We start from the raw sequence: 15,407 nt of genomic DNA, 5'->3' as shown, positions 1-15,407 counted from the left end.
GTACGTGAAGTAATAGAGCAATATTTTTTTGCAAATGAAACAGAGGGAATCTCAGTGGCCACAGTATGGGAAGCACATAAGGCGTATATAAGGGGTATCCTGATTGCCATAGGGGAGGAAAAAAAGAAAAAGAGGTCGGAAAAAATAAAATTATTAATAGTGCATTGGAGCAATTACATAAAAAGAGAACAGAAACTGAAATACAACATAAAATTATTATAAATAACTAAGTGATTTACTGGAACAAGAAACAAATAAGGTCTTTAATATGGTAATGAGAGAAAGATATCAATGGGGGAATAGACCAGGAAAATTGTTGGCAAGGACGGTTAGGAAAAAAAAAATCAATACATTTTATAGAGAAAATTAGAAATAAATCAGGAGAATTTGACTACCCAACTAAAATAATTGCCAGTATATTCCAAAAATATTATAGTTCCTTATATGCAGTGAAACCTAATAATAAAGAATCGGAGGAAGAGAGAAATAGAAACATCCAGACCAGGGGCGGACTGACATCTCATGGGGCCCCCGGGCAATAGGGGATCATGGGGCCCCTGTGTCCTTGCCCAAACTCAAAAAAACTATGAAAAAGGTACTAGGGGCATCTCATGGGGCCCCCTACTAATCCCGGGCCCTCGGGCAGTGCCCGAGTTTCCAAATGGTCAGTCCGCCCCTGATCCAGACATATCTAAAAGCAGCTGGACTACCTAGATTAGAGGAAGAAAGATTGGCATTGTTAGAAAGACCAATATCGCAGGAAGAAATACAGGAAGAATTAAGGAGTACAGCAGCAGGAAAGAGTCCGGGGCCAGATGGATTTACAGTGAGACACTATAGGAAATGTAAAGAACAATTAGTGGCAAAAATGGGTATCTATATGAATGCATTGGGAGAAAGAGTGCAAATAAGGAAGGAGTCATTACATGGCACATATTAAAATTTTGCCTAAAGACGGCAAATATTTGTCTCGATGTGCCAGTTACAGATCAATCTCATTATTAAATGTAGATACGCAAAAATTATTGCTAGTAGAATGAAAGATCTAATGCCGGAGTTGATACATTTAGATCAGGTTGGGTTTATACCAGGAAGGGAAGGTAGAGACAATGGTTTGAGATTATTCCTCCTCCTACAAGAGAGTAAGAAAGGGAAGTCCCCAATTTTATTCCTGACAATAGATGCTGAAAAGGCATTTGACAGGCTAGATTGGGGATTTATGTTGAGCACTTTAGAGGTGATAGGAATAGGACCAAAAATGCTTCAGCAGATAAAATCTTTATATTGCCAACCATCTGCAATGGTAAAGATCAATGGCACATTGTAGGAACCTTTCGAAATGTACAATGGAACTAGACAGGGATGCCCACTTTCACCGCTTTTGTTGGTATTATCTTTGGAACCCCTTCTAACAACTATACGGAAAAGTGTAGACATAAAAGGGGTTTGGATAGGAGAAGTAGAACATAAAGTGGTGGCATATGCAGACGATATGCTATTTTATGTAGTAAACCCGAGAGTAACTTTGCCAAACCTAACCTTAAAATATGAAGTAAATTATCAAACTTTAAAATTAACCTTGCAAAGATTGAGATTTTATATATTAATATATCAAAAGTAGAAAGACAAGTATTACAAGATACATTTCTTTAAATGGCATTATAAAGAATTAAAGTACTTAGGAGGAAAGTTAACTTCGTCACTCAAAAGTATATATCAAGCGAACTACATACCACTACTGAATGAAATAAAAGAGGAGTTGAGGAAAATCTTGAAAGGATCACTCTCCTGGATAGGACGAATTAACATGGTCAAGATGGTGATACTCCCTAAAATCTTGTATAAATTCCAAATGCTTCCAATTTTTTTGCCGCAAGGGTACTCCAGGGTATTAAAAGGTATGATAATGAGATATATATGGGCAAATAAAAAAACCAAGAGTGAAATATGAGGTCCTATGTAAGGATAAAATAGATGGGGGACTAATGCAGGCCATAAATGGGGAGAAAACCAGGCCGATTTTTCTTTAAAAAAATGAAAAATCGGTCATTCAAGCGGCCGAAGTCACCAGGAATGGTAAAAAAAAATCGGCCGATTTTCATCCCGTCTACAGCCGGCAAAAAGTCTCCCTGCAGAGAGCTCTGCTATTTCTTTGACAGTTCTTTGACATTTATAGCGGTTGCAACAATGTATCTATTTGTATCCATTTAGGATACAGATGTTTTTATTCGGAAACAAATAGATACATTGTTGCAACCGCTATAAATGTCAAGGAACTGTCAAAGAAATAGCAGAGCTCTCTGCAGGGACACTTTTTGCCGGACTAGAATTCCTCTTCTTCTTCTTCCTCTTCTTCTTCCTCTTCTTCTTCTTCCTCTTCTTCTTTTTCCTCTTCTTCTTCTTCATCCTCTTCTTCTTCTTTTTCCTCTTCTTCGTCTTCATCCTCTTCTTCTTCTTCATCCTCTTCTTCATCTTATTCATCCTCTTCTTCTTCTTCATCTTCCTCTTTTTCTTCATCCTCTTCTTCATCCTCTTCTTCTTCATCCTCTTTTTCTTCTTCTTCATCCTCTTCTTCTTCATCTTCTTCTTATTCTTCATCCTCTTCTTCTTCATCTTCTTCTTATTCTTCATCCTCTTCTTCATCCTCTTCTTCTTCATCCTCTTCTTCTTCTTCATCCTCTTCTTCTTCCTCCTCTTCTTCTTCCTCCTCTTCTTCTTCATCCTCTTCTTCTTCATCCTCTTCTTCCTCTTCTTCTTCTTCCTCTTCTTCTTCTTCATCCTCTTCTTCTTCTTCCTCTTCTTCTTCATCCTCTTCTTCTTTTTCTTCTTCTTTTTGTCTTCCTCTTGCAGGTCACGGCTCATGCGCAGATTTTTTTATCGGTAAAAAGATCGCCCGATTTGCCCATAATTGCCACAAAAATCGGCCGATCGTCAAAATCGGCCGATTTTTTTCCAACTTTACCGATAAAAAAAAATCTGCCAAAATACCAAAAAACAGCCGAACAATTAGCCCACAAACGATCCAAAAATCGGCCTATTTTATTTTCGGCCGAAAAATCGGCCGATTTTTGACCCATCTATGGCCTGCATAAATATGCCTGAGATGAAAAGATATTACTGTGCAGTAATTATATCACGAATAATGGAATGGGTGTATAATTCACAGGGGACAAGTTGGGTAGGGATTGAACTGACACCGAGTGAAGCACAATTAGATAAAATTATTTGGGTTCCACAACAGTACCGTATGTTTTCCGTAAACACTAGCACTTTAACCAAATCAAGTCCGGACACTTTTCCCCCCTTCCTGTCCAGGCCAATTTTCAGCTTTCAGCGCTGTCACACTTTGAATGACATTTGCGCGGTCATGCAACACTGTACCCATATGAATTTTTTAGCATTTTTTTGAGAGATAAAACTTTATTTTGGTGGTATTTATTCACCACTAGGATTTTTTTTTTTTTTTTGCTATATAAATGTTATCTTTTTAGTAAAAAAAATTAGCCCAAATTAGTTTATAAACAAAAATTATAATTTTTCTAAAACTTTTTTACATTTATTATTTAATTTTTTATAATCTTTTTTATGTTTTTGGGGGGGTTTTTAACATGCTGTCACCCTAGCAGTACAGTGTCACCATAGTGACACTGTACTACTTGTGGGGGGTGATGAAGATTTTTTTTTTTACACTGATTGCTTTTACATCCATAAAGGCTGTAAAAACAATCATTTTTTCCTCTGTCTGGCTGCATTCTTGCAGCCATTGAGAAATACTGTGAGAGCTGTGATTGGTCACAGCTTGTCACATGGTACAAGGCTTTCCAAAGCTCTAGACAGATTGATGAATTTGGCGCACACTGCACCACTTTTAGAATGCACTTGAGACAAAATCTGTCTGCACCAGTCTTTATGAATTCCAGGGAAAGTGTGAGTACATTATTTTGAATTTGGTGCATTCATTGTAAAAGTGGAGCATTTTCAAACTACCTTTTGGTGCACGAGTCGCTGTCACAACCAAAATTGTCGCAAATACTTCAAGAATTTGGAGCAATACATTTCCGAGAGGGATTATCGCCAGAAAAGTGGCGTAACAGTGTTCTTGAATTCCCTCATTGTTTCTTGTTCTCCAAAAACGCATCATCTCCAAAATCCGCACGTTCCTAACCCCAGAAACCACTAAACAGCTCATCCACTCCCTCATCATATCACGACTCGACTACTGCAACTCCCTCCTCACTGGCCTGCCTCGCCGCTGGCTATCCCCGCTTCAGTCCATCCTGAATACGGCTGCCAGACTCATTCACCTTACTAACCGCTCCATTTCCGCCACCCCCCTCTGCCAATCCCTCCACTGGCTTCCGATTGCCCAACGGATCAAATTCAAAATGCTAACAATGACGTACAAAGCTGTCCATAACACTGCCCCAAACTACATCACCGACTTGATATCCAAATACCACCCAAAACATGCTCTCCGCTCCTAACAAGACCTCCTACTCTCTAGTTCCCTGGTCAATTCCTCCCATGCCCGCCCCTCCAGGACTTCTCCAAGGCTTCCCCCATCCTCTGGAACTCCCTACCCCAATTCATCAGACTATCACCTACTCTCCTCTCTTTTAGGCACACCCTGAAAACCCACCTCTTCAGGGAAGCCTACCCCGCCCTCTGCTAATCGCCGATCTCCTCCACTCTTCGTACCACTCCATCCCCCACAGCTATTTCCTCCTGTACCACTCTTCCCTCCCTCCTAGATTGTAAGCTCCAAGGAGCAGGGCCCTTGAACCTCTCGTGTATTGCATTGTATTGTTACTGTACTGTCTCGTGTACTGTCTCCCATTGTAATGTACAGCGCTGAGCAAACTGTTGGCGCTTTATAAATACTGTATAATAATAATAAGTTCTGTATATAGAAAAGGTCTTTGCATTGTGGTGATGTCCCCAACCTCACTCATTCTGGAATGGGCACAATGTTGCTAGTTTCTACAATGTATAGAGCTCTGAGAAATGTCTTGGCGATCTTACTGTATCCTTTGGTGGGGATGTACAGTGTGGGTATAATCGGGCGGGCACTGAACTCCTCGGCGTGGTTCAGCAGGGCATCCTTCACCGTCTCATAGCCGCAGAGGACCACCACCGGCTCCGACAGTTTCCAGATGGTGAATATCGAGCCGTACTTTTGGCTGAGCTGTCATAGATAAAAGAAACAAAGAAAGTCAGAGGTCAGCAATGACGGGAATTCTCAGCTCACGCCTCGTTGTCACATAATAGGCAGCAGCTAAACCCAATATTTAATGTGGATGGAGCTGAACCTGTCTGTTCCCTGGCTGTCTCTGGCTTCAAGACTTTCCAAAACCCTTGAGAAGCATGCAACAAAGTCAGAACACCTGATCTGCATATGTATGTCTTGATGTTGGCCAAGAAATTCAGAAAGCATTGAATTCAGAGGATTGGAATGACAAGAAGGTGAAAAGCCCTTTGAAACAGAGAGGTCAGGGATGGCAGCTTGTATTGAACCACTGCTGATGGTGGAAGTGGGGTGGGGTGGATGAGCTGTTGAGATAAAGAATTGAAGGACGTTGACACTTCTGCGTTGGAGAATGGATTGATCCACAGTACTTGCAGCCACAGAAGTCAGTGAAGGCTTATTTTTTAGTTTTGTTAAAGTGGAACTTCACCCTACCTAACTCTCTACCCAGGGCCGTGGATAAAGGGGTACCACCTGTACGGGGCCCAGGCCAGCAGGGCGGCCCAGGCAACTGGCTGACTCAGATGTGGGAACGGAGGGTGATCGAGGTATGGCTCCCTGCAGCAGCTGAAATCCGGCTTCTTCTCCTCTCCCTCCTGCTGACTTTCAGCTGAAACTTCACCCTACCTAACCCTCTACCCAGGGCCGTGGATAAGGGGGTACCACCAATCTTCCTGTATGGGGCCCAGGCCAGCAGGGGGGGCCAGGCAGCTGGGTAAATCGGATGTGGGAACGGAGGGTGATCGAGGTATGGCTCCCTGCAGCAGCTGAAAACCGGCTTCTTCTCCTCTCCCTCCTGCTGACTTTCAGCTGGAACGTCACCCTACGTAATTCTCCACCCAGGGCCGTGGATAAGGGGGTATCACCAGCCTTCCTGTACGGGGCCCAGACGAGCAGGGGGGCCCAGGCAGCTGGATGAATTGGATGTGGGCAGGGAAGGTGATCAAGGTATGGTTCTCTGCAGCAGCTGAAATCCGGATTCTTCTCCTCTCCCTCCTGCTGGCTTTCAGCTGCTGCAGAGAGCCATACAGTGGTTCAGTTACAGTAATTGTCCCCCGGCTGCACCCATCACCCTCCCTATGCACCATAAGTTTTGCCATGCTGCCCAGGCCCCCCTGTGTGCCCCCACAGTGCTGCTGGCTTCCCTCCTCTCCTTTCCACCGGCAGCTGCAAGCACACAATATGATCCTTCAGAATGCAGAGTGGGGGAAGGGTCCAATGAATGTCACATTTACCAGTCCCTTGCTTTCCTGAATGAACACCATGAGTAATCGGTACCAATCACTAACTGTGTTCATTCACAGCTGAAGCATAGTAAGCTGCGTGAAAATATATAGTGCTGGTCAAATGTATACACATACAAGGTGCTTATACCAGAATTGCAGAGCCATAAAAAAAACATGCAGAGAAGAAAAAGGGACTTTTTAAGCACCAAAACTACAAAAGAAAGAAAGGTTTTATATAAAAAATACAAGTTTACTGACCAGAGTACTTCAATGAAAAAACATAGACACAATACATAAAACATCATTTCTGAAGCAAATAGCAATGATTAAACTATATATGTCACCAAAGAAGAAAACCCCAACGTGTTTCAATTCATTGAATTTATCATTTGAATCTTCTTCAGGGGGAAAGAGGTGAAATGCCATAAGCAGTATTATGTTCTATGTATTGTGTCTATGTCTTTTCATTGATGTACTATGTTCAATAAACTTGTATTTTTTATATAAAACCTTTTTTCTTTTTGTAGTTTTGGTGCTTAAAAAGTCCCTTTTTCTTCTCTGTACGTTTTTTTTTATGGCATAGTAAACTGCGTTGTTTTTTTTTCTTTTTTCTTGGAGGGGAGACCATGTCAGGTTGACTGTATAGGGTCTCATCCCATATGGAAGAAAAATATATTTGAAATATATTTTAAAAATATTCTTCCCAAATATATTGCCATATATTTGAAATGCTAAAATTTTGGCCATATTCAATATATTTCAAAATATAATCTGAAGAATATATTTTTTAAAATATATTCTCCAGATTTTTTTTAACATATAAAAAAGTCATAATGTAAAAATAATAATAATAAAGCGAGCACTGGTAATGAAATTCTAAAATACTAAAATTATATAAAACAATATAAATATAAGTATAAAAGTAGCAGCGAGCACTCAGGGTATTGGCAACAGTCCCAGAATAGAAATTTTTTAAGTATTAGTGCAGCGCTGCACTAATACTTTAAAAATATAAAAAAGTCATTTTAACATATATTTTTACATATATTCGTAAATGCATTCCAAAAATGTAGGTTTGCATTTTTAAAGACATACAGTATATTTGAAATGTATTTTTAAAAATATTTTTCATATATTTTATAATAAAAACACATTTGAACATGCAGTATATATATATATATATATATATATATATATATATACACTTTAAAAATATAAAAAAGTCATTTTAACATATATTTTTACATACCGGTATATTATTAATATGATTATTATTATACAGGATTGATATAGCGCCAACAGTTTGCTCAGTGCTGTACATTATAAAGGGAGACAGTACAGTAACAATACGATTCAATACACAATATATTTGTAAATGCTTTCCAAAAATGTAGATTTGCATTTTTAACCATTAGCCGCCCGGCCAATGGCCGTTTGGCGGCTTCAAAAGTGCTTCGGCATTCCGGGTGCACGCCCGCACATGCGCAGTTTGCGCTAATGCAGAGCCGCGCAGCAGCGCGATCTGTCACCGGCCGTGTACCTCGGACACAGCCGATGACAGATCTGAGTACTGGCCCCCGTTGCTGGTACCATGTGACCTGCTGTGACCAATCACAGCAGGTCACATGACAGTTGTATACAATGGATGGCTTCATTCATGCCATCCATTGTATACTAGTGCCTAGCTGTGAATGGTCACAGCTAATCACATGCACATGTCATGTGATTAGCTGTGACCAAATCACAGCTAAGCACAAAAAAAAAAAAAAAAAAAACCTGAATGAATCGATTTCATTCAGGTAAATGCTTGCTTATAGCAAAGTAATTCTTTGCTATAAGCAAATTGTGTAAAAAAAAAAAAAAAAATACTGATCACTTCCCCAAAGTAGTACAATGTTACTATGGTAACATTGTACTACTATGGTCATAGTAAAATATGAAAAACAAATCTTAAAAAAAATAAAAAAAATGTAATAAAAAATTAAAAATAATAAAAAAATAAAAAAAAATATATATATATATTTTTTTTTTTCATACTGTCACCAGTCAGTGTCCCTGATCACCGCCATGCCAGTTATATGATGACGCTGTACTGCACTGGTGACAATATGTAAAAAAAAAATAGTGAAAATAATTTTTTTCATTTTTTCATTTTCCGAAAAATTATGACCAAAAAAATACAACTTCAAAAAACTCGCCATGCCTCTTATGAAGTACGTCGGACTGTCTACTCTGCAAAAAGGGGTCATTTGGGGGATGTCTGTACTATTCTGACATTCTGGGACCTCAAGAAATTAGATTGGCCGTCAGTACTTCAGGATTGATCAATATTCAGATCTATACCATAGTTTGTGAACTCTATAACTTTCCTACAAACTAAATAATACATCCTAATTTGGGTTATTTTCACCAAAGACATGTAGCAGAATACATCTCGGCCTAAATTTATGAAGAACAATTATTTATTTGTAAACTTTTATAACAGAAACAAAGAAAAACGTGTTTTTTTAAAAAGATTTTTGGTCTTTTTTTGTTAATTTAGCAAAAAATAAAAACCCCAGCGGTGATTAAATACCACCAAAAGAAAGCTCTAGTTGTGTGAAGAAAATGATAAAATTTTAGTTTGGGTACAATGTTGTATGACCGCGCAATTGTCATTCAAAGTGTGAGAGCGCTGAAACGTGAAAAATGGCCTGGGCAGGAAGGTGTAAAATTGCCCGGTATTGAATTGGTTAAAGACATACAGTATATTTGAAATGTATTTTTAAAAATATTTTTCATATATTTTGTAAAAAATAAAAAACGCATTTTGGCCATATATATATATGTATTTATTTATTTCTTGAAATATATTTTGAAATATCAAAAATTATTCTAAAGAGAATCAAATGTCCCCCTCATTAAACAAATCCCTAATTAAAATACATAAATAATTAATACACACCCCTTATAAGTGATAATAAATAATGTATAATAGTCCAATCAAAAATACCCCTATTTTTTTTTGATTGGACTATTATACATTATTTATTATCACTTAAAAGGGGTGTGTATTAATTATTTATGTATTTTAATTAGGGATTTGTTTAATGAGGGGGACATTTGATTCTCTTTAGAATAATTTTTGAATTTTGTACTTTCAAGGGTTGGAAGTTTTTTCTAATTTGAATCCAGAGAGTGATTGGGTTTTTGTGAGAAATACCATATTCACAGTTTGTTTGGTCTTTATATTTTGAAATATATTGAATATGGCCAAAATTGTAGCATTTCAAATATATGGCAATATATTTGAGAAGAATGCTTTTAAACTATATTTCAAATATATTTTTCTTCCATCTGGGGTGGTTTCTAACAGCAGCCTTGCCTCCACCCTCAAAAAATCCCTAACACTTGTCCCTGTCTCCCCCAAAAAAACAAGAAAAATAATGCATAACCACTTTTCTCTAGAGTCACAGAGTCACCATCTTTAATGGACATCCAGTGCATGGGTCACCATGGGTTCTTGAATGACCTGTGGCAGAGACCTCCACGGCCTGTGTGTGCGTGAGACCATGCACACTGCATCCTGGGATGTCTACATTACACACCCCAGGAGGCATTTAGTGAGCCAAAGAACTAGCAGTAATGCGCCATGTGCCTGTGCATGAGCGGGGGCCCACAATGTCATCTTCGCCTAGATGAGATGTGCCCTGGTCCACACCTCTGCTCTGCCTGGCAGCAAAGATGGGGCTACTATCCCTATTGCTGCCCTGCATTTCCCCTCTTCCTCCCAAGCTGTCCATCACAGGAGTGGCTGAGGAGCGAGAGGTCAGAGAGATACTAAGCACTGGCTATTTGCAGGACTGTATGCAGCCACAAAGAGGGCTGGAGGAAAGCCCAGCCCACCACCCGAGATCACAGAGAAGAGGAAACTGAGCTGCTGTGGATTGTGGGAAGGTCAGAGCCTGCTGGGAGCAACTATCTATTGTGGGAGATATAGTTTCCAGACAGATTCAGCCTGTGTTTTCAGATTGGAGGAGGGACTGCATGTCCCAGCATTACCAGAACTCCGTAGAGAGGAAAAGAAAGGTCTGTTTTCTGGCTCGATACAGAAATTACGAGGATGTTGTAGGAAAAAAAGCATGCTGCAGAGTGTTAGCAGAACATTTTGCCACCACGTCAGGGAACATCTCCTGGTACATGAGAATGAAACTTTCACTAACTGGTGCTACTGCCTTACCTGGATTCCGTGGATCAAAATTTAATTTGAGTGCAGCGTTGCATGAGTGCACAATTGTCAGTTAAAGTAACGCAGCGCCGTAACGCAAAAAATGGCCTGGTCAGAAAGGTGGGGGGGGGAGAATCCTCTGGAGGGCAAGTGGTTAATGGAAGGTTAATGGAAGGTCTCTGATGGGTGGTTTATGTATTCACTTAAATTTTGTTCTGGTGTGAAGAGGGCTCAGAGAAAGAATGCTTTTATAAATAATTTCATTGGCCGTAGTCACAAGCAACAGACTTAACCCTAAATGTATTTGTTGGGAATTTGCCAAGTTTAGAGGAATGAGGGTGACATTGTGTGCACCTCAACTTCCTCCTCTAGTCCTCAGACCCCTTATCTGCACTGATATTTTCCTATGTTTGATTGCAAAGTTTGCTGGAAAGGGTATATACCAGTGTGCAGAGGGTTCCTTCAGAATTTCTGGTGTTAATATGTGGTTATACCCCTTTATTACCTGATAGATAAATACATGCACTAGCTATTGAATTTGAGCACAGGTACACCTTGTTTGTCAAAGTGATGATCTGTCACAGTCTGCTGGTCCTAGATTATGGTCCCATCAGCTGGAAAATCTCTGGGCAGGCTGAGGCTGAGAGCGCCATTGTCACATATTAGTGACACCAGTAGAATAGTGACCCTGAATCATTATCATATTCTCCTGGTCTGGGCGTGTCTTAATTACTCTTTGTGCTGGCCCAGCTCCTCCTTCCCTCACCTCCTTACATAATCTTTTCTTTAGTAGCCATGGGGAGGAGTGAAGGGGTAAACCATACTAGGGGGGTGCAGCTGGGGGGGGGTCAATGAAGGAGAAGGATCTGGGGAAATCAATGGTGGAGAAGGAACTGGGGGATCTGGTAGATCACAAGCTTAATAATGCCAAGCTGCGGGTTCTAAAGCGAGCAAAATCCTCTCTTGTATTAGGAGAGGTATAGACTCCAGAGAGATATCATTCCCCAAAGCCCCCCCCCCCCCCCGGGTACAAATCATTATAATACCTCATCTGGAATATGCAGTTCAGTTTTGGGCTCCAATTCACAAAAAGAACATTGGGGAACTGGAGAAAGTACAGAGAAGGGCAACCAAACTGATAAGAGGCATGGAGGAGAGGAGAGGAGATTAAGGGGGGATATGATCTCCATGTATAATACATAAGGCAGGATATGATCTCCATGTATAATACATAAGGGGGGGATATGATCTCCATGTATAATACATAAGGGGGGATATGATCTCCATGTATAATACATAAGGGGGGATATGATCTCCATGTATAATACATAAGGGGGGATATGATCTCCATGTATAATACATAAGGGGGATATGATCACCATGTATAATACATAAGGGGGGATATGATCTCCATGTATAATACATAAGGGGGGATATGATCTCCGTGTATAATACATAAGGGGGGGATATGATCTCCATGTATAATACATAAGGGGGGATATGATCTCCGTGTATAATACATAAGGGGGATATGATCACCATGTATAATACATAAGGGGGGATATGATCTCCATGTATAATACATAAGGGGGGAAATATTCTCCATGTATAATACATAAGGGGGGATATGATCTCCATGTATAATACATAAGGGGGGGATATGATCTCCATGTGTAATACATAAGGGGGGATATGATCTCCATGTATAATACATAAGGGGGGATATGATCACCATGTATAATACATAAGGGGGGATATGATCACCATGTATAATACATAAGGGGGATATGATCACCATGTATAATACATAAGGGGGATATGATCTCCATGTATAATACATAAGGGGGGATATGATCTCCATGTATAATACATAAGGGGGGATATGATCTCAATGTATAATACATAACGGGGGATATGATCTCAATGTATAATACATAAGGGGGGGATATGATCACCATGTATAATACATAAGGGGGGATATGATCTCCATGTATAATACATAAGGGGGGATATGATCTCCATGTATAATACATAAGGGGGGGATATGATCTCCATGTATAATACATAAGGGGGGATATGATCACCATGTATAATACATAAGGGGGGATATGATCACCATGTATAATACATAAGGGGGATATGATCTCCATGTATAATACATAAGGGGGGATATGATCTCAATGTATAATACATAAGGGGGGATATGATCTCCATGTATAATACATAAGGGGGATATGATCTCCATGTATAATACATAAGGGGGGATATGATCTCCATGTATAATACATAAGGGGGATATGATCTCCATGTATAATACGTAAGGGGGGGGATATGATCTCCATGTATAATACATAAGGGGGATATGATCTCCATGTATAATACATAAGGGGGGGATATGATCTCCATGTATAATACATAAGGGGGATATGATCTCCATGTATAATACATAAGGGGGATATGATCTCCATGTATAATACATAAGGGGGATATGATCACCATGTATAATACATAAGGGAGGGATATGATCTCCATGTATAATACATAAGGGGGATGTGATCTCCATGTATAATACATAAGGGGGGATATGATCTCCATGTATAATACATAAGGGGGGGATATGATCTCCATGTATAATACATAAGGGGGATATGATCTCCATGTATAATACATAAGGGGGGATATGATCTCAATGTATAATACATAAGGGGGGATATGATCTCCATGTATAATACATAAGGGGGATATGATCTCCATGTATAATACATAAGGGGGGATATGATCTCCATGTATAATACATAAGGGGGATATGATCTCCATGTATAATACGTAAGGGGGGGATATGATCTCCATGTATAATACATAAGGGGGATATGATCTCCATGTATAATACATAAGGGGGGGATATGATCTCCATGTATAATACATAAGGGGGATATGATCTCCATGTATAATACATAAGGGGGATATGATCTCCATGTATAATACATAAGGGAGATATGATCACCATGTATAATACATAAGGGAGGGATATGATCTCCATGTATAATACATAAGGGGGATGTGATCTCCATGTATAATACATAAGGGGGGATATGATCTCCATGTATAATACATAAGGGGGGGATATGATCTCCATGTATAATACATAAGGGAGGGATATGATCTCCATGTATAATACATAAGGGGGATATGATCTCCATGTATAATACATAAGGGAGGGATATGATCTCCATGTATAATACATAAGGGGGGATATGATCTCCATGTTTAATACATAAGGGGGGGATATGATCACCATGTATAATACATAAGGGGGATATGATCTCCATGTATAATACATAAGGGGGATATGATCTCCATGTATATTACATAAGGGGGGATATGATCTCCATGTATAATACATAAGGGGGATATGATCTCCATGTATAATACATAAGGGGGGATATGATCTCCATGTATAATACATAAGGGGGATATGATCTCCATGTATAATACATAAGGGGGATATGATCTCCATGTATAATACATAGGGGGGGGGGATATGATCTCCATGTATAATACATAAGGGGGATATGATCTCCGGAGTACCCAGAGAAAATCCGCGCAGGCACAGGGAGAACATGCAAAGTCCAGGCAGGTGGTTCCATGGTTGGAATTTGAACCAACAACCTTAGTACTGCCAGGCGGAAGTGTTTACCATTTAGCTACTTTGAAGCAACCTACAGGGAATGCCTCGGTATTCTTCCTGTAATGTCTGATCCAAATCACATCAATATAGATGAGGATCCGATTTGGAGGCGACTTCCATTAAAGTACAGTATATGGGCACAAGTCGGATGGAAGTCGCCTTGAAGTAGTACAGGAACCTTTTTTAAAGTCGAAACGACTTCAGTAGTGCAAATTAAGACAGATCTCATTGACTAACACGGAATTTCACATGTCATGCAACTTGGGGTGTCACAAGTCGGACTTCAAGTCGCAGAAGTGTGGACCAAGCCTAAATGCCTGTACTGGACACTGGGACCCAACTGGACGCCCATTGAGGAGCGGTTCATGCCTGTTGATATAGGTGGTGATTTATCTGTCATCAGGTGCAGGAAACACATTTTGCAAAACCACTGAGGACAGTATCTCAGAAGCTGGTTAGATCCCAGAGGTCACTTACCAAGGGGTAGTTTTTATCTGCAATTTTCAGATTCATATACTTCGGGGTTCCCAGGAAAGGCAGCGGGGTGGGTCCAGGGGGCAGTGACCTGTACCGTCTGTGCTGTCTCCACCATGATATGATAACGTGGAGGGTGACGAGGACAGTGACCGACAAAGCGAGGATTACGGAGAATCCCATATTCCTGGAAGAGAAAGACAGATACTGACTATGACAGAGGTCAGTATTCCTCCTGCTGTACAGTCCACCTCTTCACCATGACTAACAGACACATGACTGCGACTCAGTTAAAGAGAAGTTTCTGCTTATATTCTGCCTTCCCTGATTTCTCCCTCCCCCTCATCATCATCACATTTTTAACCACCTCAATACCGGGCACTTTTACCTCCTTCTTGCCCATGCCAATTTTCAGCTTTCATCACTGTCACACTTTGAATGACAATTACTCAGTCATGCTACATTGTACCCAAGTGAAATGTTTTATCATTTTTTGTTTTCACACAAATCGATCTTTGTTTTTGTGGTATTTATTCATCACTGGCTTTTTATATTTTTTGCAGTACA

The 15,407-nt window shown here is 39.9% G+C and overlaps 1 protein-coding gene across 1 annotated transcript in view; it reads right to left on the bottom strand.

The window, feature by feature from the left end:
* Positions 1-15,112, bottom strand: part of LOC149431554 (cytochrome P450 2C29-like) — a 64,966-nt gene extending 49,854 nt beyond the window's left edge. Inside the window, exons 1-2 of the mRNA XM_089665474.1 lie at positions 14,844-15,112; positions 5,023-5,185 (exon numbers count right to left, since the gene is read on the bottom strand). Of these exons, the coding sequence (XP_089521600.1) occupies positions 5,023-5,185; positions 14,844-15,023 (343 nt within the window). The 5' untranslated portion in view covers positions 15,024-15,112. The remainder of the gene's footprint in view (positions 1-5,022; positions 5,186-14,843) is intronic.
* Between the last annotated feature and the right edge of the window lie 295 nt (positions 15,113-15,407).

The sequence above is a fragment of the Staurois parvus genome, unplaced genomic scaffold (assembly GCF_062004578.1).
Source record: "Staurois parvus isolate SC_StPar_1 unplaced genomic scaffold, SC_StPar_1.0 ptg002208l, whole genome shotgun sequence".
Lineage (NCBI taxonomy): Eukaryota > Metazoa > Chordata > Amphibia > Anura > Ranidae > Staurois > Staurois parvus.
Note: the sequence above shows the minus strand (reverse complement) of the source record. Positions and strands in the feature narration are given on the sequence as shown.